Raw genomic sequence first — 24,283 nt, 5'->3', positions numbered from 1 at the left:
TACCCTTCTCTAAATCCATGTACGTTGTTAAAGAAAAAATTCAGTTTCTGTTTTATGTCAGGAGCCATCTGATATGGAACAGAAAGAAGAAATAATTTCAGAAAAAAATTTACTTTTCTCCATACCTATGTTTGTTTCTATTGTACCTTTTATTGAATGTATTTATATATGATTAATGTTTAAGTTTTCCATAATGAACAATAAATTTTCCTGCAGTAATCTTTGAAGTTTCCAGGAAGAAGATGGGACCCCAGAACAATGATTCCACCTCATTGGTATGATGTCATGACATTGTTAGCACTACTTTAAGATCAATTTTTGGTGCCAGCTGCTCAAAATGATTCCCACTTGGATAGCTAAAATGGTGCGCCTTCTTACAATGTTCTGGCCAGAACTTCAAATAAGAACTTCAGAAAAACCCTACCAAATATTCAGAGACTATTTGCAATTATTCCAGAAAGTAATCTTGAAACTTAACCATCATTTTAGTTTTACAGAATCCCATAGAAAGAACATTGCCCCCATGACATCTGGAAGCAATTCTAGAATACAACCTCCCCTCTCCCAACAAAGTTTGTCCTCAGGGTTAGGGACATCAATTATGGGTTGATTATAACTGGTATAAGGTTGGGGGTTGGGGTGGAAATTATTTAGGCTCAGGGATCTTCTTTGAAAAAAAGGGGAAAATTGTATGGGTTAATAAGTAAATTAGTGTGAGTGTATTCACACTAATAATAATAGGGGGTTATAGAATAGATACTTGTGAGCTATTATTTATAGAACATTTATATTTGTATAGATTCTTGTATATTGATACAAATTCAAATTATGTTTGTTATATTGAATATGCTCCTATTTCTGTTTACAATATTTGCACACCTAGGCAAAGTTATTTTGTTCATATTATATGCATGCATGTTTATATATCTGCTTAAGACATTTTGTAAATTGATACAATTTTAGGATATATTTATCACATTTTAGTATACATTTCTACCTCTGATCAAGATACTTATACATCATTTGCATTTCGAGGTCATTGTCCTCATTTGCTGTACAGTTCCTTAAAGATTGTTTAATATTCTAATATTAGGCCTTACTTTTTAAGCTATAAAAGTATTAAGAATTATATGTCAATAGTCATATATGTTTGTCACACATATAGTTAGACTAATCAGATTCTTTAGATACATAAAGATTATATTCCACATAGATAGGTAATCTTTCCCAACTTCAAAGAACTATAGAATATGGCATTTAAAAAAACTTAGGGTTCTGTTGATGTGAGACATGATTGCCCCTGGCAACACCAATCTATACCCGAGAGAATGTTGGGCATCTAAGACACTCCACTTGGAGCTTGTTTTCTTCTTGATAAAACTGCCCTTTGGGCAAGGAACTGCCAGTGCCTTGACCACTGACAAAATGCATGGTGTCTGAACAGGACAAGCAGGATACAAGAAAAAAGACTTCCAAATCTTGCCAAGTCAGACTAAGATGGGTCCGAAAATTTTCCTGCCTCTGAAAATTATCCATCAGTTACTCTAGGCCTTAGCCAAAGTTGGTTGCTCCAACATTGCAAATGAGACTTTGGGTGATTACCCAGGTAGCCAGTTGTCTCTGTCGTTTGCTGCACATTTTGGAAGTTGCTTGATTGCACTTCCTGTTTACGCAAGTAATATTATTTCCTCTCATGTCTTTGATGGGGTTGAAGATTAGATAGTCATAATTATTTTCCTCTCATGACTTTGCCAAGCCATTTCTAATACAAGACTTAGACTCCTTAGGATAGGATAATTATTGAAACATTTAGCATATGTTTGTTGCTCGATATTGTTTATACTGGTTGTTATTCTAATGTTTATACTTTATATCTGTTCTTATTGTATATAGTTTTGTATTAGGCTTAGAATTCTCTTATTCAGACAAAATGGGGGCATGCTGTGGGAACTCCTTCAGCCAATAGACTTTAAGACACCAGCCCAGTCATGGTCTCTTTTACTATAAATGCAGCCATAAAGCTTGCACACTCTCTCTCAGGTGCTGGATTTGGTTCCTGTTCCCCATTCGTGCAGAGAACCATGATCTGTGAAACTACTCCTGAATGAAGAACCCTTTATTATACTCAATTCTGAGCTAGTATGGGATTACTTTATAGCATCCATCTTCAGTAGGGTTTCTCACAGAACTTAAAGCTAGTTGATTTGACTAGGTTGTCTACCCAACAAGCAAACTTCAGCGAATAATCCTACCAGTTGCATCCACAGCTAGGATTATAGATCTACCCCTGTACTTGGTTTATATGTGTGTGCTGGGGATATGAATTCAGGTCCTCATGTTTGTGTGCTAGGCACTTAACTGACTAGGGAATTTCCTCAGTCCCTCAAATATTTAGTTGCAATGGTAAATTTTGAGAAGCAAAAATTTAAAAAAAAAATAAAGAAAACAATTCTTTTAAACAGAGTCTTGAAACAGGGAGATGTTGAACTGTAGCTTAGATTTGTCTGCCTCAGCCTTCTGAGTTCTAGAGCTACAGGTATGAGCTAACAAACATGCCTTACGAAAAGTGTTTCATAATAGAGCATTTCAGTTATCATGATAAATAGAGACACCTTAAGTTAAAAACGTTTCCTAAGTGGCCTCAAACTCCTGTGATGTTTGAAGCTTTCAGACTCACTGACTTGAAAGCCTTGACCTGGTACTTAGATTTTTCAGGGCATTCCCTTTTTCCGTAGTGGTAGTGGATGGGTTGAACAAATGCAAATGGATATGCATAATTTCTTTCCCAATTAGGCAAATAGAACAGGCTCTTTGTATAGGCAGAAAATTAGGAGTCACCTTGATAGGAGTGGATTCTGAATAGAGGGTAAAAGATTTTCCTTGTGTTTCATCTTCCAGGAGGGTGCCGGTGTGGTAGAAAGGCCTGAAAGTGGTCCAGGACCATGGAAGCATCAGTGCTGAGCCCCACATCCTGGGAGAAACGAAGGGCATGGTTACAACAAAGTCGTAACTGGCAAACCCAGGTCCTGGAAGAGGAGGCTGCAGCTGCCTTGCAGGATGCACTGGATCCCGAGCCTTCCAGCCTGGATGATGTTTTCCAGGAAGGTAAGAAGCTTCTGGACATCACACAGATATCCACTGTGTCTTGCAGAAGTCTGCAGAGGATGGAAAGTGGCCTCCGTTAAGTTAGGACCTGACAGAGGCTCATTTCAAAGAGTGTAAGGTTGAGATGTAGTATAATATGATATATGAATTGTTTGAGGAGGAGGCAGGTATATGTTTAGGAAGCAGAAAGGAACACCTTTACACCTGAGAATCTTCTGTGACAGTCAAAGGAAGAGGGCTTGTTTGTGAATTAAGTTTGCTTGTGTAACAAGACTGCATACAGTCTATGCCCAGATTCAGGCTGCAACTCTGACAACTGTGTGGCCTTTGAGAAGTCTCTCTGGAGATTCTTTGCTCACTGAAGCAGTGGTTCCTTCCCTTCTCACATACCCATATTATCTGAAGTACAATAGAAAGATCAGAAAAAAACAAGAACTTTTAGGTGATAAACCCACCCTTTTTTTATTTGTTAGAAAACAAAGGCCTAGGGCTGTCCCTCTTCTGATATTTCCTTCCTTCCTCCCTTCCTGTATCCCTCCCTACCATTCTTCATTTTTTTTGTATTGGGAAAGGAACCATCCCTATTGCCAATCTTTGGGAAAAGAAAGCAGAAGCATGGTAGCCTGGACTCTGGGAACTTGCCATTTCTGAGGTAGATAGAAGAGAGGCAGAGGCAGGACACACACCCATCCTCTTTACATATGAATGTATCCCTTTCATATCTCCCTTCCATGGGTAAAAGAGTCATGTTTTGGCTTGTGTGAAGACAGCTTGCTGAATGCCCTGAGTTGTTTGAGGTAGTGTACTTTTTTCAGTTACCACAATAACCAGTGTCTGCTTTTTCTAGGAAATCCAATCAATAAGATTGAGGACTGGCTACAGGGCTGTGGGTAAGTTCTCACAAACAAAGATGAGGCTGGTGGATGGCTGTGATGGTGGACACAGTCCTTATGCACTCAGAGACAGGAAAATAGTGAGAATCAGTTTGCTGTGCAGGCATGATGAAGAGAGTTAGGTCTTGGATCAGTTGGTGATCTAGGCTGTGAGTCAAATGTAACTCAGAACTGAGATACAGTTCAACTGGTTGAGAATCCAGGATAGATCTGGGATAGAGCTAAGAATAGATGGAAATTTGCCTCTTTTTAGAATCCCAGGGATGAGTGGCAGCCCCCACCCATTCGCTTTTCCCATTCTGATTGCCATTTTACATGGTATAGCAAAAATGGAAGAGCTGGAGGTGGACCATTCCTCCTCAGTAGCAGAACACAGGAGAGTCTCAGGGACTTCAAAACCATGAGGAGTTTAGAGACTTTAAGATAGTATTACCTCTTTTCTTGAAAACAATTTACTATATACTACAAAGAAGCCTGAAAACTTTCTTACCCTTGTTCTTGAAGGGTAATTGTTATGCTTTGAAAATATTTCCAAATTTCTCTTTTAAAAAAATCTGTCTTATATCTTTGCACTACAATCATACACAGGGAATAATCTGAGTACGATAGGATGAGTGTCTTATATCTAGGTACTGGTAATGAAGTTTGATTTGCAGAAATCAGGAATTTGACCAGTGTCACTTTAATGTAAATTTTATTGAAATGTATCATATATGCCAGCACAATTTTATTTTTACTTTAAATTTTATTGAAGCAAAATATTCCTGTTTAAAGATAAATTACTATGAACTAATATAGCTGAATGAATTTTCACAAAGAGAATATAAACAAGATAATTCAAACAGAACACCATCGGCATTCTTAAAGGCCTTTTTGATAATCTTTCATTCACTCGTCTGCCTTGCAGGGCTAATCAATATGTTGATAGAACGTCACACACACATTTTTGTCAGCCGAGTCTGCTTGTTCATTACCAGCTGCCCAGACCTGAAATAATCTCACAGAAACTATATTAATTTCAATAGTATTTGGTTAAATTAAGCTATTTCTATAATTTTATATTTACCTCATGGTTTTATATTTACTTCATGGCTCGTGGTTTACTGGCAAAGTTCCAGTGTGTCTGTCTCCTGCAGCAACTACACGGCTTCTCTTTGACTCTGCCTACTCTCTCTTCCTCTGTCTGCTTGTAATTCCTGCCTTGCCCTATTCTGCACTGCAATAGGCCCACAGCAGCTTCATTATTAACTAATGGTATTCACAGCATACAGAAGGGAATCCCACATCAAGTTTTGGCATTTTCTGAACTGCCTTTTTTGGCTCTGTATTATTTGTGATGTTCATCTACCCATTTTTGTGAATCTATCAATCCTTTTTTACTGCTGTTCAGTATTAACTTACATAAATTATTTTAACTTTTTTTCACTTTCTAAAAATTAAAGATTTTGGTACTTTCTGGGATATTTATGAGTAGTTTTCTTTTTCTGAATATATGCAGACATTTCTATTGAGTAATGTATAAGTAAAATAATATTCTGCTTTAATTGTCATTCTGTCTGCAGTAGACAGCTGAAAAAATTGTAGCTCTAATCTAAAATATTCTATATATAGTGCTTTTTGAATTCTAGGATAATACCATGTGTGTGAAAATCCCATCATGTAATGGGTCACAGTTGAAATGCATGAACTTCGTATAAAACATTATATAAGGTTACTGTCATGCTAACTCACATATATGTGAAAGATCAATAAATTTAACATTTTAGACTTGTTAGACTTGATTCTCTTTCCTAAGATATTATTATGCATGTACAAATATTCTAGTCTGAAAAACTATCTCAAAGCTTGTTTATTTAGAATATTTTGAGTAGTAAAGGACACTCAGTTTGTATGATTTGGTTATGACACAAGGATTTAATTCCGTTATTCTAACATTCTAGTAGTATATAACTGCATTGGTTATAAGAGGTTTAATACTATTGAAAAATTAATTTATATTAATATATGAATAAATATATATAGTAAAATATGCAAAGTATTTCTGTGTAATTATATATTAAGAATAGAAGTACATATTCATATGTCCAGTTGGATTATAAATTATCAACTCTTTTATTTAATTGTTTTTATTGAGCTATGTATTTTTTCTGCTCTTCTGCCCCCCTTTCCCCCTCCCCTTCTACCCTCTCCCATAGTCCCCACACTCCCAATTTATTCAGGATTTTTTTACTTCCCATGTAGACTAGATCCATGTAGGTCTCTCTTAGGTTACTCTTTGTTGTCTAGGTTCTCTGGGATTGTAATTGTAGGCTGTTTTTTTTTATTTGCTTTATGTCTAAAAGCCACTTATGAGTGAGTACATATTATATTTGTCTTTCTGGGTCTGGGTTACCTCACTCGATATGTTATTTTCTAGATCCACTCATTTGCCTGCAAATTTCGAGATGTCATTGTTTTTTATTGCTGAGTAATACTCTGTTGTGTAAATGTACCACATCTTCTTTATCCATCCTTCAGTCAAGGGACATTTAGGTTGTTTCCAGGTTCTGGCTATTACAAATTCTGTTGCTATGAACATAGTTGAGCACATGTCCTTGTGGTATGAATGTGCATCATTTGGGTATATATCCAAAAGTAGTATTTCTGAGTCTTAAAGTAGGTTGTTTCCTAATTTTCTGAAAAATCACCATACTGATTTCCAAAGCAGTTGTACCAGTTTGTATTCCCACCAGCAATGCAGAAGTGTTCCCTTTACCCTACATCCTCTCCAGCATGAGCTGTCATCAGTGTTTTTGATCTTGGTTATTCTGAATCTCAGAGTTGTTTTGATTTGCCTTTCTCTGATACCTAAAGATGTTGAGCATTTCCTTAACTTAATTATCAATTCTCAATTGGATTGCTGTAATTTCACACCTTTTTATGTATATTTACACACAATTTTATTGTAACAAAATAAAAATTCAAATTCAAGAACCATAGTTGACATTTTTCATGATTGATAAGAAGTTACTGGCTGAAAATACTAATATAGGAGATCAGTTTCATAAAATGGAAGCACAACTTTACAGATTCTCAGTTATGAGTCCATTTCCGTTGTTAACTATCTAAGATACTTCAAGAGCCATCTGGCTATGTACACAATTGGACACAGACAGAAGGGAAGATTGGCTTAGTACTAGCCCCATCGGGTGCACTTCAGCCTCTGGTAACCTAGACTTCTCCTACATTTCTCCACTCCAGACTCCACCTGAGGCTACACCCAAAGCACCAGGCATAGCTTCCATCTTGAAAGTGCTTGGAAAGCAAATACTACAAAACTCAAACCATATCAGTGCTTCAGGTAGGATTAGATGATAAAAGTCAAGGGATCCAAATTCCTTTTTGGTATTCTTACTCTTACTTTAAAAAAAAATTGGAAATAGACCCAGAAGGAAGTTTAAGTACCATTTTATTAGAATTTGAGGTGAAAGAAACAGGGCAGACAAGATTTAAGTCATGGCAGCTGCTGGATAGGTAAAGACAGAAAAGATGAAGAAAAAAGGTATTTTAAGAATTATTTATCTTATTTTTGAGATTATCAGATGATTACATTATTTCCCCACCCTTTCCTTCTTCCAACCCCTCTTTCCTCTCACTCAAATTCATAGCCTCTTTTTATATTAATTGTTGTTGCATATATATGTATGTATATATGTATGTATTATATACACACATTTTTAAATATAAGCTGATCCATCTGTAATATTACTTGTATGTATGTTTTCAGGAATTTTTTTTTGGTTTTTCGAGACAGGGTTTCTCTGTAGCTTTGGAGCCTGTCCTGGAACTAGCTCTTGTAGACCAGGCTGGCCTCAAACTCACAGAGATCCACCTGCCTCTGCCTCCCGAGTGCTGGGATTAAAGGCGTGTGCCACCACCACCCAGCCAGGGATAATCTTGGATATTGGGTGACAATTTGTTGTGCTCTTTCCCAGATAAAACTCTTTCCCCTACTCTCAGCATTCCTTAGTTGGTCTTTGTCTAGGGTTGAGGTTTCATGGGCTTTCCTCCATCCATGATGATAGCTTGTCTATCAGTGTCCTTGTTCAGTCCATGCTTTAGACAGTCATGTTGTTGAGGCTTTATATGTGTAGCTTCTGACATTCATAGAAGAAACAATCTTACAGAAAGCTCCCTGTTCCTCTGGCTCTTACAATCTTTGTGTCCTGATGCTGTGTTTAGTAATATTAGTTAGGACTAGGATCCAAACTTCTGCATTTTTATTGGTTGCAGTTTTCTGCAATAGTCTCCATCATCTGCAAACAAGAGTTTTGTTCATGAGACTTGATGATTATACTTATTGACAGAAGGACAAATAATTAGAGTGTAATTAGAGATTATGATGGTTAAGTAAAGCGATGATTGTAAGTTTCCCTCCACAATCCATCACTTCACCAGCCCTAGGTAGCTGGATAGGTGTCCAGTACCAGAGATGATTTCCCTCTTGTTGAGCAGACTCATGTCCAATTACAGAACTATTGAATACTGCTGAGATATGTGTGGCGCTACTATATCATTACGGTTATCCTGCAATGCTGCTCCTTGTCGTGGTTCATAGGCACCAGAGCTGTGTAGGAATGTTGGTTGCTTTTCATCCTTTAAAACTTGCTTGGCACCTTATTATACCCAGCTCTTACACAGATTACTTTGCCTACCGATTTCAGAGGAAGGGAATTTGTTTTGTTTTGTTTGTCAAACTGCTGCTGTTTCTTACTATCTGTTATGCTGATTTCTGTTTTTCAAGATGGTGAATGATTGATAAGGCATCATTACAAAACCTAAAACTATCTAACAGGAAGCAGTATCTTTTGTTTCCTGAAAGATGTGATATTTAAATAAGAGTTTGGGTGCTAGGAAAGTGAAGGGATGTGGGTAGATATGGTGAACTGACAAAAACCTGAAAAAATTGACCTTTGTATATGTTATATAAAAATAAGGATGTCAGATATTGTCAAATTCTAGCTATTAGATCACTAGGAAGTGATAGATATCATGGCATCAAAAACCTCTATTCTAGTAACATATTTCCCCAATTTTGCTTCTGTATTTTTTTTCTTATTTTGATAAAGACTGATGAACCATTGCAAAACCAATTTCAGGCTATGCAGCCATAACAGCAGTAGCACATTTAGGAAATACAACCTATTGCAATCTCAGGCTCTCATCACTATTTCTACGAACCTGCCAGCCAAGTAGTCAGAGCCTAGTTGTCTTCAATATGAAAGCAAATTCAATAGTGCTGATTCTCACTGGAAAATTATATGAACACGTGGGAGATATTTGAAGAAAGGCATGAAAATGTATTTTTTTTTCTTTTGGCTTTAGAGACACTGAGGAGGGACTCTCTGAAGAAACGGGGCAATCCAACTGCAGTGGTGAGCTGCTCTAGTTTCTTTTCTTTTTGGATGCTGTGCAGTTGTGTGTGTGTGTGTGTTTACACAACTACATTTATGTGTATGCGTGAGATTATGAGTGTCTTTAGTTTCTGAAAAATACCATTTGTTTGTTAGAGAAGAGTCTAGAAAGTCCAAAAAGAAGTGCTACCGCAAAGCAAATGATTCTAATATTCATAGATTACTACTATTGGAGAAGAACCTTGTGAACTGTGTGAATTTATATTTGTGTGTCCCTAAGTGTGGTCACACACCCCCATGTGTTAACTACTTGGCAGGAGATTGTGTGCATGATTATGATAATGTGTGGTAAAGTACACAGATAAATTACACATGAATGCATATAATTCATCATCAAAACATGACTATGATTGCTGACATAAAGCTGGGAGATTATTTGTGAACATGTAGATATCTAGCATGTTTGTGTAGTCATAAAAGTCATGTCCTTAAACATGTTCAAGTGTGTATTTGTGTGTGTATTTGTATTGTGTTCTGACTATTTTCTGCAATTTTTCTGTGATGTTTTTGGCAGGGTACTCTAGCCATGGGACTAGCTTTGAAGATGACTTGAGTCTTGGAGCGGAGGGTGAGTAGCACAGCTGTATAAGGTTGGAATCAGTGCAGAAGGATCACGTGGTAAGTTTTAAGAATAGGGTGAAGGGGAACGTAATAAAGAATCAGGGTCATCTTTGAGTTCTATCTGGATGGAAAGAATAGTTTGGTTTTCTTGTTGTTTGTTTGTTTGTTTTGATATGGGATAAACACAGAAAGTGTTCCAGATTTAGAAACATTTCTTCACCTGCCTATTATGATTTCTGACAGTCTTTTTATGGTGGTTGATGAGACAATATTAAAGTACCATAAAATCTGCTATATATTTACCTTTGTGATTTCTTTCTTTGTTAGCAGTCCAAAGAGCCAAAGAAGTTTGAGAGCTTCTTCCTCCTCTTCTACTTCATCTTCTTTATATTGGGGATCTGATCCAGTGATCCATTCTGCTAGGCAAATGCTCTATCACTGAATTATATACCCTTCCCTGAGAAGTGGTTTTAAGGGGTAAATTTTTCTACAGAGGATAAGGGTTTGAATAAAAGATAGAAGAACTGTCTCTTTCCAGTATCTCCAGAGACTTGTAAGAGACCCATATGATGAGCAGGAACAAGATCCTAAAGATCTGAGTGACTCCCACCCTCAGGTCAGAGAGTTCCTTGACTAGATCTCAGTTACAGATCGTAAATTCAGATTCCAGGCTAGGTGTTTGCTTGACCTGTCTGCTGCACTTCTTAGGCTGTGTTGGATGATACTGGGATCCCAAACTCTGTACCGCTCTGCTGGCCTTCAGTAATTATAGAGGTGAAGAGTGGAGCTATTTTATGGCCTAAGAAACAACACAGGTAGCTGGGCGGTGGTGGCGCACGCCTTTAATCCCAGCACTCGGGAGGCAGAGGCAGGCGGATCTCTGTGAGTTCGAGACCAGCCTGGTCTACAAGAGCTAGTTCCAGGACAGGCTCCAAAGCCACAGAGAAACCCTGTCTCGAAAAACCAAAAAAAAAAAAAAAAAAAAGAAACAACACAGGTGTTTTTTATTTATTTATTATGTATACAATATTCTGTCTGTTTGTATGCCTGTTGGCCAGAAGAGGGCACCAGACCTCATTACAGATGGTTGTGAGCCACCATGGGGTTGCTGGGAATTGAACTCAGGAACTTTGGAAGAGCAGGCAATGCTCTTAATGGCTGAGCCATCTCTTCAGCCCCAACACAGGTGTTTTTAATTTTCCTTCTAACTTATTTTTACCTTTCTGTTCCTATCCAGCCACACTACTGGCGACCAATGGAAACCTCTTCTCCAGGTAAGTATGACGTTTAGACTGTTTAAATGGTGTCTCCCAAGGAGACAATAAACTGGAGGAGGTACAGAATCAGAAATTTTAAGCAAAGAGCTAAAGATACATGGCAAAGAGGAAGGCTTTCTAAGCAGCAAAGGAAGGCATAGTCCTCAGCATAGGAAAAGTATACCCAGTAGGGGGAACTTGGGGCCGGGTATAGATTAGAAACTAGAGCTGAATGTCATCAACTTTGATCTCTGCAGGAAATTCCTCCAGACACCCAGGCCTTGTCAATTACTTGATCTTGGCTGTAGTTTGGCTTCCAGCAGCATGACTGGTGGAACCAACAAAACCAGTTCAAGGTAAGTAGGAAAGTTTGGAGGGTTAAGTTCATTGAGGGATAAAAGGCTGTGGAGAATGAGCTGAGAGTCTGCATACTGGAGCTTTTGTGCATTGTCTATTGTACAGTCAAGAAATATGATGATTTTTGTACCATGATGAGGGAGGGGCGTAGAGGAATATTCATCTCAGAGATGGATGCTGTGTATGAAGCATAGGAACCTTCTTCCAATGAACCTGTACGCCAAGAGGTATAGTAACAATTATCATCACAGTACCTAGATGTATAATAGGTATTCAGTAAACAGTGTGTATTATGTAATCAACTAATTTGTTGATAGAAGCAACGCAAGGACTCGTTCACTCCAGGCATTGACTGTATAGAACTTGCAAAGATAAAGCTGAGTTTGTCTTGAGGGTCTCAATTATTCCATAGAATGGAGAAGGTACACATGCAAATAAATCTAAAACAAGTTAGAAAGTGATAAGAATTAGTGGAATATAATGTGAGTGTCAAAACTTTGGGGACTAAGTTTTAATTTGAGTCATAATACTTAGACTTAACATTTTACTTCCACAGTGACTAACCCTACATACATGGAACTCAATTAAATGGGAAAGTATAGAAGTAGGATTCAGATATTAAATTAGTCAGTGTTTTCTAGTGAAATAGAACTTATATTATGAATATTTCCCTATATAAGGAAAGGGTGTTTATTAGAATAACTTACAGGCTGTGGTCCAGCTAATTCAACAAAGGCTGTCTATTAATGAAAAGGCCAAGAATCAAGTAGTTTCTCAGTCCAGGAGTCTGGACATCTCAGCTGACTTCCAGTATATTCGGGGATCCCAAAGCTGTAATGCCTTGAAGGCATGAGCTTGCTAGGGAGGCAAGAGCAGACAGGCAAAGAGAAAAATTTCCTTGTTCCTTGTGCTTATATAGGATATTAGCAGGTGTGGCCCAGTGTAGAGGTGGGTTTTCCCAGCTCAAAAGATCTGTGATGTAGGTGTGTCTTCTATCTATCTGATGATTTTATTGGTTAATTAATAAAGAAACTGCTTTGCCTGATAGGTCAAAAACATAGGTGGGTGGAGTAGACAGAACAGAATGCTGGGAAGAAGGGAAGTTAGGCAGTCGCCATGCTTCTCCTCTCCAAGACAGACACAGGTTAAGATCTCTCCTGGTAAGCGACCACCTCGTGGTGCTACACAGATTACTAATTATGGGTTAAAGAAAGATGTGAGAATTAACCAATAAGAGGCTGAAACTAATGGGCCAAGCAGTATTTAAAAGAATACAGTTTCCATGTAATTATTTTGGGTGTAAAGCTAGCCGGGTGGCAGGACGTAGCCCTGCCGCTCCATCAACAGATCTGGATTAAAGGTGTGTCCTTCTACCTCAAAGAACCAGATTAAAAGTAGGTGTTCCCACTTCAAATTAAGAAGAAAAAAAAAAAAGAAACCCTTTTCACAGGTATGTCCCTCCATTTATGGACTTGAGTTAATTCTAGATGAAGTCAAGTTGACAGCCATGAATAGCCATCACAGGTATCTAGATTTTTTTAATGATTCTTTTATTTTTGTGATTACATTGTAATTAAACCATTTCCCCTGATTTTTACTTCCTATAAATTCCCCCGTACTATTCCTTGTGCAAATGGAAGTTTCTATCTTGCCTGGTCCCACAGCCATTCAGTCCCATAGAAACACACAGAGGCTTATATTAATTATAAACTGTTTGATCATTAACTCAGACTTATAACTTGTAACCAGCCCTTACAACTTAAATTAATCCATAATTCTTGTCTGTTTAGCCATATGGCTTAGTGCCTTTTCTAAATAAGGCATTCTCATCTTGCTTCCTCCCCATCTGGCTGGTGACTGACTCTCTGCCTTTCTTCTTCCCAGAATTCTCTTAGTCTGGTCATGCCATGTATACTTCCTGCCTTGCTACTGACCACTCAGCATTTTATTAAATTAATATGAGTGACAAATCTTTACAGTGTACAATAGAATTATCCCACAACATCCTTGATCTCTTTCCAATTCATGACACCTTTTATTTTATTAATTGTTGTTTTGTGTGTATGTGTGTGAGTTCCTAAATGCAAATAAAATCTGTATAATGTTACTTCTGTGTATGTTTTCAGGGCTGATTATTTGATATTGGTTAACCAATTAGTATGTCCATCCTTGTGAAAGACTATTTCTCCTGTTTTCAGCATTCATTAGTTGCCTGCAGTTCTTTGTGTAGGATTCAGGCTTCCCTCCATCCACTTTGGCATGTCTATTGCTATTGCTGATGTTCAGCTTCTGTTTAGGCAGCCATGTCGGTGAGACTTTATGTAACTTCTGACATTCCTAAGGGACAGAATCCCACAGAAAATTTCATGCTCCTCTAACTCTTAAATGTTTTCTGCTCCACTCTGAGTCTTTAGGTACAGGAAGTGTGTTGTAGATACATCATTAGGGACTAGGTTCCAAAACGCTGTATTTTGATTGGTTGTGCTTGTCTTTAATGTTCTCCATCTATTGCAAAGAGAAGTTCCGTGATGAGGCATGAGGACTGTACTTATTTGTGGGTATAAAGATAAATATTTAGAATTCAGTTAGGGATTATGCTGGCTTAGCAAGGTGATTCTAACACTCAGCTTCTGAGCAAAGATCAAGCAAATCTGTGTCAGTAACTCACAGATGAGGAAACCTAACAATGGTGGAGATAAAAAGAACATGGGGCTGGAAACACGACGATTGATTGGTTCAGGGACTTCATGATCCAGCTGCTAATTAACAAAATGGTTCTGGTTTTGACTAAAAAAAAAAAAAAAAATCCTACCATCCTTTCTGAAAAGAATGATAGTGATAGCCTGGACTTCAAATAATCCACACACCTTGCCTCCATTGTTGAAACATAGTTATTGAAAACAGGTGTCCAGTAGCTTCGACATGGTTCCAGAATGAGCATCTATGCGATGAGAGGAGAGGAAGCACTTGGTCTTGTGTGGAACAGCATTTCTCTAGATGAACAAAGTGTCAGAAGGAGGGACACCTCTCTAACTCGGGTATTGAATGTACCTAAGTTCAAAATGAGACTACTATAAGATCTATGTTCTTCACACACTAACTGTTTAGTTGTCTCACACATCTTCTAAGGCAAATACAGTGACAGAAAAACCGCAAAGCACCCGGCAAAAGCCAGGTATATGGCAGCCTGCAACTGGGAACTGACGAGTTAGCAATGTGGGCGTATTTCTTTGACTCTGTATTGCTCTTCATTTTCAAGGCATTTCCATATTTCTTTAAATTTGTTTTCAGCTGTAGAAACAGTTCAAAGCCCTATGCTAACAGTTTTGTAAAGATATCTGGGATAGTCCAAGGGAACCCTGACTGCTCTTTGGACTGGGGAGGGAAGGTGAGGGGAGAGGAGGAGGGAAATGGGAGGAGGGGAGGAGGTGGAAATTTTTAATTAAAAATAAATAAAGAAAAAAAAGAAAAAGAAAGAAAGAAAAAAGATATCTGGGATATACTCCCCATGCCTCAGACACAGAAATGAAGTCCAAATAGTAAAATCTCTTTTCAATAGAGAAATGCCCAGGATAGAGTATAGAGAAATGCCCAGGAAAGAAATGTTAGTCTTGATAATATTATTAAATATTGCCCTTGGTACTATTCTATTGCCGTTAAGAGAGACCATGACCAAGGCAACTCTTATAAAAGAGAACATTTAATTGGGGGCTTGCTTACAGTTTCAGAAGTTTAGTCCATCATCATGGAAGAGTGTGGCAACATACACTGTGCTAGATCAGTAGCCTAGAGCTACATCCTGATCCAGAGGCTGAGAGAGAGATCCTAGACCTGGCCTGGACTTTTGAAACCTCAAAGTCCCCCTCCCCCATTAACATGCTTCCTCCAACAAGACCACACCTCCTAATCCTTGTAATCTTTTCAAATAGTAATACTGCCTGGTGATTAAGTATTTAAATATATGAGCCTGTGGGGGCTATTCTTACTCAAACCAACACAGATATTATGAATTCACGTTTATCTCCAAATTGTCTTATTACCAAAACTCTCTTTCTTTAGCATCTCAGAGATTTTGGACCAGGTACAAGAAGATGCAGAAGACGTCCTCTTCAGTCTAGGCTTTGGCCATGAGGGCCACAAAGATACATCTCGTATCCCTGCAAGATTTTTCACCAATCCCTCTCAGGCCAAGGGCATTGACTTTCAGCTCTTCCTGAAATCTCAGATGGAAAGGATTGAGATGGAGGATCCCTGCCTGATGCTGGCCAGTGAGTGTTACTTCAGCTCCATCTGTGCTCTTCTCCCTTACCTTCCTTTCATTTGTAACGTGGCTCCATCCCCTTTTTCTCTTGGTTAATTTTGTCCTCTCCTGTTCCATCCTCATTTATATTTTTCCAAAAATGGAGCACTTTGGTATCTGCTTTCTCTCTTTTGAAGAAACAGTCTTCAGGAAACCTAGGGCCATTCATGTTTTTGCTTAGGTCTGTTGTCCTTCAGCTGAATCAAATCAGCATAAAACCCTCACATCTTTATTCCACTTTAAAAGCTCATTGTTTGGGTTATTTTACTGGCAACTGGGAGTCTTCGAGCCAAGAGAGGGGTCTCTGGGTGCTCTGATTCTATATTGCAGGGTTACCAGTGGGTAAACTGGTACCTCTCTGAAATTAGAGCTCTGGGAAGGGTTTTGAATGAATATATTAAAGATGTGATTTGCTGATGAGCCCCTCAAGTCACCATCTTTATTTCTTGTATTCAGGCCGGTTTAAGCAGGTGCAAACACTGGCCGTCACCGCGGATGCTTTCTTCTGTCTCTACTCCTATGTATCTAAGACACCCGTCCAAAAGTTCACACCACCCAACATGTTCTGGCCTTGTGATCCAACTGATATGCCATCCATCAGGATTCTGGATACAGAGCCTGAACCCCACTCACCCAGAGAACGTCTGCGGAAAGCAATCTCTAAAATGTGCCTGTATACAGGTTCCCGGGATCGGTTGTCATCACATCACAGCAACCCCAAAAGGAACAGCTTGGACCAAGTTGTGTGGGAAGTGATGGACAGAGTGAAAGGAGAAAAGCTAGGTCTCCAGCAAGGCTCTGGGAACGGACAAGCTCCTCAGGAAGAGTCTGTGTCTCCAGTACAAAATACAAGGCTGTCCACTTCTTCTATTTCATGTGTTTTCTGCCCTAAAGAGGAAACACGGGGAGACAAGTACTGTGTTCATGCTCTGGACAGAAGAGGCCCACAATGCGATACAGACTCTATACAAGTAAGAGAGCTGTGGGGTCTACAGGCCATTAATGAGAAGCCCTACTCAGCTGAGAATGAGAGTTTATGGGAAAGAAAAAGCAAAGTGAGAAAGAGCCTATTTCAAAGTCCTCCCTCGGACAAGGAGATTAAATCACTGGACTTGTCCATCATGCAGAAGAAACAAAAGCAGAGCCAAGCCAGACATGAGCTACACCAATCTCTAACTCAGCAGCTTCGGAGTGCTTCTGACTTGGGTCAGGTGAGTGTACTGGGGGTGAGGGAAAGGCAGAACGTGAATAGCTCTGGATTTTTGCTCAGAAGATAAAGGGGTAGTGATTTGCAAAGCAAATCTATTATCTTATTCTTATTGGACAAAATAAACGCAACTTGAGAATATTCAGAAACTTTTGTTAAGTGTGCTAGTATAGACATAGGAAAAGAAAGCTACAGTTTCTTAAGAGATTCAGTTTCTCATGAAACATGCATGCACTGAGGGTTTTTAGTGTTTTTCATATAAGTGAAATTGAATACTAGCTATATACAAAGCTACAAATTATTTAATAAGGTGTGTGTTTTATATACATAGGTAACCGTTAAGGTCTAGACATCCAGGTTTCAAACCTAGGAGTTGTATCCATTTAACTGTGGGTGGAGCTTTTTCCTAGCCCGCACTTGGCACCCTGTTCTTTCTACACTTAGGTATAATTGGAACCATAAAGGATTTTTCACATACTTTTGTGAACTCTGCAAATGATGTAGCTAGCACAAGCCCTTTCCTACACAATTAGCCATTCATTAGTAATAACATGGACCTACGGATACATGCTGATGTGGAGAGGTTCTTGCAAGAACAGACAGCAGGTAAAACCAATGCAGGTCTATGCAAACAACTTAGGGTCATTTGACAAGCAAACTTTGTGATTCTAGGTAACCAGAGTCTTCGAGAGGGGATATTCAGGCTTCAGATTCTGCCCCATCTATTTCTACCTATTCTTTCCCCTGTGGACCATCTAAAGCTGAGCATCCCTTTGACCTTGATGTACAGATGGCACTGCCATCAAGTGTCAGGATCACTTGGAAAAGCTGTCAAATCCTTGTCACGCAGAAAATCTGTGATCATTTACAACAAAAGTCAAATGCATGTTCCCACTCATTGACTGTAGTTACATAAATCATACCTGAGCCAGGCGGTGGTGGCGCACACCTTTAATCCCAGCACTCGGGAGGCAGAGTCAGGCGGATCTCTGTGAGTTTGAGGCCAGCCTGGTCTACAAGAGCGAGTTCCAGGACAGGCTCCAAAGCTACAGGGAAACCCTGTCTCAAAAAAAAAAAAAAATCATACCTGACTACCAGATGTCTGACACAGCACAAGAAGGAAGCCTCTGGAATGTATTCAGTCCTCAGCCTTCTTTGTAACTCCTTCCTACCCTGTACCTTTCCTTGCTCCTATCTCCCATTAGTTCTGTCTGAGTTAGGAGGGGATTTTGTTCACAGGTACAAAACAATAATAAAGAAGAGGAGGAGTGTCACTTGCCCAGCAGAGCCGGGCACCCCTACTTCTACCACACTTCCCTTGGAGAAGACTCAAGAAGTAAGTGGGCCTGTGTGCCAGGCAGTGTTTCAATATGCAGACACATCCTCTTCCCAGTGAGAATGTACGAATATCCACAGCAGAAGTTACCACATGGTACAGTTATTTTACTAGTGCGGCACGGAATCAATAGCTGATTATGTTTTTTTTTTTTTTTTTTTTTTTTTTAATTCCACTGGTGGAGCTAGAAACTAGTTCTCTAAGTGAGTGGTGTTCGGTTTTAAATGTATGTCAGAACATTCCGAACGTCTTGGAAAACTGCAGGTATCTGGGACTCGGTTCACGGTTTCTTTCTCAGTAGGTCTGAACAGGCCAGACACGTCTGATATGTTTGGATTCTGAAATATATTTATTCTGAATGACTTCAGGTTTGGGAGGGGGAACAGGGTTTCACAGACATCTTGGCATTTTCTTGGGTGAGGCTGACACCTGGTGGACAGACAGCGTAGGAGCAGAGCTTTGTGTTTAACAGCAGGTGTCTGCTAATTAGGCACCCAGGCTCCGTAGTGTGCTTCGTGGTTTCCATTTAAATTCAGTGAGCTTAGGATTTAACTTCCTTTTCAAATTTCTGTTTGGTATGCCTGGGTTTGACTAGCCCTCGAATGAGGGTTTGCTGTTGGTGAAGTTTAAAGACATAAAGAATTACGATAAAGCTGGTGTTTTTTTACTATCTGTAATGAATTGTTTAAAAAGATGACCCAAACCTTCCCCTCCCACGTGTCTTTGTACTGTCTGTTTTTGTCACCCCATTAAATGTTTTAACTGAATGAGTAGATCTTATTTCCTGCCAATGTAACACAATTTCATCTTAGCATGAGGGCTAGGCATTCTGTATATTTTGTATTCTACGTGTGTAATTTTTAAAACTGTAACATATCTACAGATAGGATTAATCCTATAATTCATATCATGTGTGTGGAGGCCAAAGGTAGATATTAGATGTCTTCTTCCTCAAACTTTCTCCACCTCACTTTTTAAGACTCATTTTTTAAGTCTGGCAGTGGTGGCGCACGCCTTTAATCCCAGCACTCAGGGAGGCAGAGACAGGTGAATCTCTGTGAGTTCAAGGCCAGCCTGGTCTACAAAACAAGTTCCAAGTCAGCCAGGGATACACAGAGAAACCCTGTCTTGAAAAAAACCAAAAACCAACCAACCAAACAAACAAACAAACAACAATGACAAAAACACTCATTTTTAAAGTTTTCCTAATAAAATTTTATTTTTGTAGTGTGTGTGTGTGTGAGTGTGTGTGTGTGTGTGTGTGTGTGTGTGTGTGTGTAAGACTCAGAGGACAGTTTGTAAGAATCAAAAATCAATTCTTTCATTCTACCTTGTGTGTTCAGGACATTAAACTCAGCTGTTAGGGGTCTGTTTGCCCACTAAGATCCAACCATTATTTTTTTGAGACAGGGTCTGTTAACTTAACACAGGACTTCCTTACTTGGCTAGGACTGTCTAACTGAAAAACTCCCAGAAACCACCTGTATTTGCCTCTTCTCCAACAGATGTACACTACCACACCTGGCTTTACATGTGGGTGTTCATGTCTTCATGCTTACACATCAGGTGTTTTCCTGTTTGCCCCAGCTCATCAGCCCTTGTTCAAGGTTTTTATTACAATTACACACACACACACACACACACTATATATATATATATATATATATATATATATATATATATTCTATCTATCATTTACCATTTATCTGTTGTCTATCTATCTATCTATCATCTATATATCTTATATGTATGGATTATAAATGCTCAAGAAGAACATTCACAGCTTGCAAAGTAGCAAAAGATGATTTATTCAATTTTTTTTTTTTTGCTTCAAAGACACCAAGAAAGAACTTAGAAGATTTCTAAGAAAAGATGTTTTGGGGAAATAAGTGAAGGGTATCTTTCTAGTTGTATGCCAGGGAAACTAAAATTTATCTTTTAAATTGTCTTGAATTTGTATTGGCCCTTGAATACCTGCACAGTTTGTTGCTGTTTTGTTTGTTTCTCCCCACCCCCCTTCTGTTCCTTGGTTTTCTCTTTATATTTTCTCATTATTCTTTTTTTCTTTTTATACTCAGAAAACTTTTTTCTTTTTTATTTGTTCTTCTCATAAAATGCATCCCAACTCCCCCTCTCCACTGCTCCCAGATTTCCCCATCCTTTCCCCCATTCACTGCTCCTCCATTTCCCTTCAGAAAAGAGCATGGCTCCCTGTACTATCAACCCAACAATGCATAAAAAAAGTGGTAAAACTAGGGACAAACCCTGATATGAAGGCTGGATGGGGCAACCCAGCAGGAGGAAAAGGGTCCCAAGAGCAGAGGAAAGAGTGAGAGATAGCCTACTCTCACTGTTAAGAGTCCCACAAAAACCCCAATTAAACAACCACATCACATTTGCAGACGACTTATGGCAAACTTATGGAGGCTCAGTGATTGCCTCTTCAGTCTCTGAGCCTCTATGAGCCCTGCTTAGTTGATTCCATGGGCCATGTTCTCCTGGATTTTCTTATCCTTTTGTCTCCTACAATCCTTATTCCCCCTTTTCATTGGGTTCCCCAAGTTCTGCCTAATGTTCGGGTGTGGGTCTCTATATATGCTCCCATCAGCTTCCACAGGAAGCATCTCTGATAAGCATCAGTGGACTAGGTACTGATCTATTCAGTTCTATTCATCACTGAAGGAAGTCAGGACAGGAACTCAAACAGGGCAGGATCCTGGAGGCTGAGGTTGATACAGATGCCATGGAGTGGTGCTGATTACTGGCTTGCTTTCCCTTGCTTCTTCATCCTGCTTTCTTATAGACCCAAGATTTCCATACCAGGGATGGCACCACCCACCATCCTCACTCATTGATCACTAATTGAGAAAATGCCTTACATCTGGATCTCATGGAGGCATTTTCTCAACTAAGACTCCTTGTCTGATGACTCTAGTTTGTATCAAGGTGACACATAAAACCAGCCAGTAAGCTGACCACTCCCACAAGCTCTGGGCCACCATTTCCCTTACACATCTTACAGGCAGGGCAGGTGTTGGTCCAAGGTTCTATGGCTGGATTGGTGTAGCAGATAAGATCACTGGAAATCTTATCTGGTTACAGAGGATGATCAGTTTATGCTCTGAATCCTCCTAGTGTCACCCTCCTCCTAGGTTCCAGGAAGTTCCACTGCACTCAGTGTCCACATTGCCTTCTAAATGCCCTTCTAGTCCAGTCATTTCTTCCAGTGCTTTTTCCCTCCTTCTCTCCCTCTCCGACCTGATCCCTCCCATTTCCATCCATCTATTTCCTCATCTCAGGGAGATCCATGCATCTTTCTTAGAGCCCTCCTTGTTACTTAGCCTCTCTGGGTCTGTGTATTGTAGTGTGATTATCCTTTACAGCTAATATACATTTATGAGTATATATCATGTTTGCCTTTCTGGGTCTGGTTTGCCTCACTCAGAATGATTTTTTTTCTAGTTTCATTAATTTGCCTAAAAAACTTTTTATGACACTTTTTCTAACAACTGAGTAATACTCCATTGTGTAAATATATCTCATTCTCTTTATTTATTGGTTGAGGGACAGTTAGGTTATTTCTAGTTTCTGGCTACTATGAATAAAACTTCTATGAATACAGGTGAGCAAGTGTCCTTGTGGAAGTACGTGGTGTCTTTTGGGTATATGCCAAAGAGTGGTACAACTTGGTCTTAACTTGATGGTTCCTAATTTTCTGAGAAACTGCCATATTAGCTTCCAAAGTAGCTGTATTAGTTAGGGTTTCTATTGCTGTGAAGAGACACCATGACCACAGCAGCTTTTATAAGGAAAACATCTAATTGAGGGGGCTTACAGTTTCAGAGGTTCAGTCCATTATCAGGGTGGGGAGCATGGCAGCAGGCAGGCATATGTGGTGCTGAAGAAGTAGCTGAGAGCACTACATTGCAGGCAACAGAAAGTTGACTGGAAGATTAGGAGGTATCCTGAGCATAGGAAACCTCAAAGCCCTACCCCCACAGTGACCTCCGACAAGGTCATGTGCACTCTAACAAAGTCACACCCCCTAATAGTTCCACTCCCTGTGAGACTATGGTTAGTAGGTGGCTGCTTGTTTGTTCCCAGCTGCTCAGCCCCCAAATAACCATGCAGAAACAGCATTAATTAAATCACTGATGGGCCCATTAACTCTAGCTTCTTATTGGCTAACTCTTACTTGTTAAATTAACCCATCTCCATTAATCTGTGTATCACCATGAGGCTTACCGGGTAAAGTTCCAGCATCTGTCTCCAGCAGGGCTACATGGCTTCTCCTGACCCTTCTTTCTCCCAGCATTCAGTTTAGTTTCTCCACCTAGCTCCATTCTGTCCTATCACACAGGCCAAAGCAGTTTTGTATTCATCAACCAATAAAAGCAACACACAGACAGAAGAACTTCCCACACCAACTATGGGAGCTCATTACATTCAAACCACCATAGTGACCATACAAGTTTGCACTCCCAACTGCAATGAAGGAATAGTCCCCTTGCTCCACATCCTTGTCAGCATAAGCTATCCCTTGTGTTATTGATCTTAACCATTCTGACAGATGTAAGATGGAGTCTCAAAGTACTTTTTATTTGCATTTCCCTTGCTAGGCCTCTTTAGCCTCCTTATTCTCCAGGGAAAGGTGAGTGTGCTATCCACCTATCTGCAGTCCCATGGTGTAAGACAATCAGATGCAAAAGGGAGTCAAGTCAAATCAGGAACTCAGTCTATTACTGTGAGTGCCGGCTTAAATAGATTAGGTGACATCCTGTGATGTGGGGGTACCTCCAGCCAATGAGAGACAGCCAAGTCCTCCCTCTGGCTGGAGGGGCGTCCACCTAGATTTTGCTTTCTCATCCCCACTCAAACTCGAGCCAGGCTTTTCTCTGTCCCATAGGCCTCAAGGTACAGGCCCTGAGATAATTTTGGCCCAACATTCCCCTGAGTGCTAAGGATATTGAACGTTTCTTTAAATATGAGAAATTTTTCTTAAAGAAACATTTATTGGTGGTTGAATACATGAATAATTAGATTCAACTCATAATGCAGTATTAAGGGTAGTTTCAGGAATTTATTGATTAGTGTTCAGTGATTTACAAACAGGTATAAAAAAATATAAATATAAATTTTGCAGAATATCAGAGCTATAAAAAGCATACTTCAGGTATAAGCATAGGAGCCTTTAAATATTAAAGAATAAGTGGTTAACTCTTCTTGGAATCTTTCCTTATTGTGAAAATAGCAGAAACTTTAAGTCACATGACTATTGTAGTTGCTGTTGTTATTGCTGATAAATTTATGTATTACTTATGGCAGTGAGAAACGAGTCCACAGGTAAAATATAAAGAGTACTGCCAGCCTTCAGTTACTAAGCTTATCTCCAAATAGATACATATTACATTTCTTTTGAATTACCATCACAGGTTTCCTCCACCACCAACACAACATGATTTGACAACAGTGGCTTCACAGAAGAGCCAAACTACCACCTTATCCTGCAGTTAAGTTTCACAATCCTCAGCCTCCTACATCATGGGAGTAGCAGCATGGAACAGTAGGATGAAGACCGGACAGAGAGAATTAGACATACAACCTGATGCTGGTGTAATAGTATGCAGAGAGAAAGACTTCCAGGTAACATTATTTCTCTATGGACTGTGTTTTCTCCTTGGTGGATGCTACTCACATGATATGGATATGGGCAAGCTGAACAAAGACTTGCTTTTCTAAGCTTTGACACCGACAAAGATAGAAGACATATGAATGGTCATCTTCAGGGCCAGAGGTTATTCCTCAACACTGTTAA

At 39.3% G+C, this 24,283-nt stretch overlaps 1 protein-coding gene across 1 annotated transcript; it reads left to right on the top strand.

Annotated features, from left to right (window-relative positions):
- The first annotated feature begins 2,942 nt into the window (after positions 1-2,942).
- Tespa1 (thymocyte expressed, positive selection associated 1) lies at positions 2,943-24,283 on the top strand. Its single transcript, XM_038315036.1, has 9 exons — positions 2,943-3,105; positions 3,953-3,995; positions 9,363-9,412; positions 9,966-10,019; positions 11,250-11,286; positions 11,526-11,624; positions 15,685-15,893; positions 16,382-17,136; positions 23,901-24,283. Exons 1-9 carry the CDS (start codon positions 2,943-2,945, stop codon positions 23,925-23,927), a joined length of 1,437 nt encoding a protein of 478 aa, XP_038170964.1. The 3' UTR covers positions 23,928-24,283.

The sequence above is a fragment of the Arvicola amphibius genome, chromosome 17 (assembly GCF_903992535.2).
Source record: "Arvicola amphibius chromosome 17, mArvAmp1.2, whole genome shotgun sequence".
NCBI classification, from domain to species: Eukaryota; Metazoa; Chordata; class Mammalia; order Rodentia; family Cricetidae; genus Arvicola; species Arvicola amphibius.
This window is presented reverse-complemented; position numbering and strand designations above follow the sequence as displayed.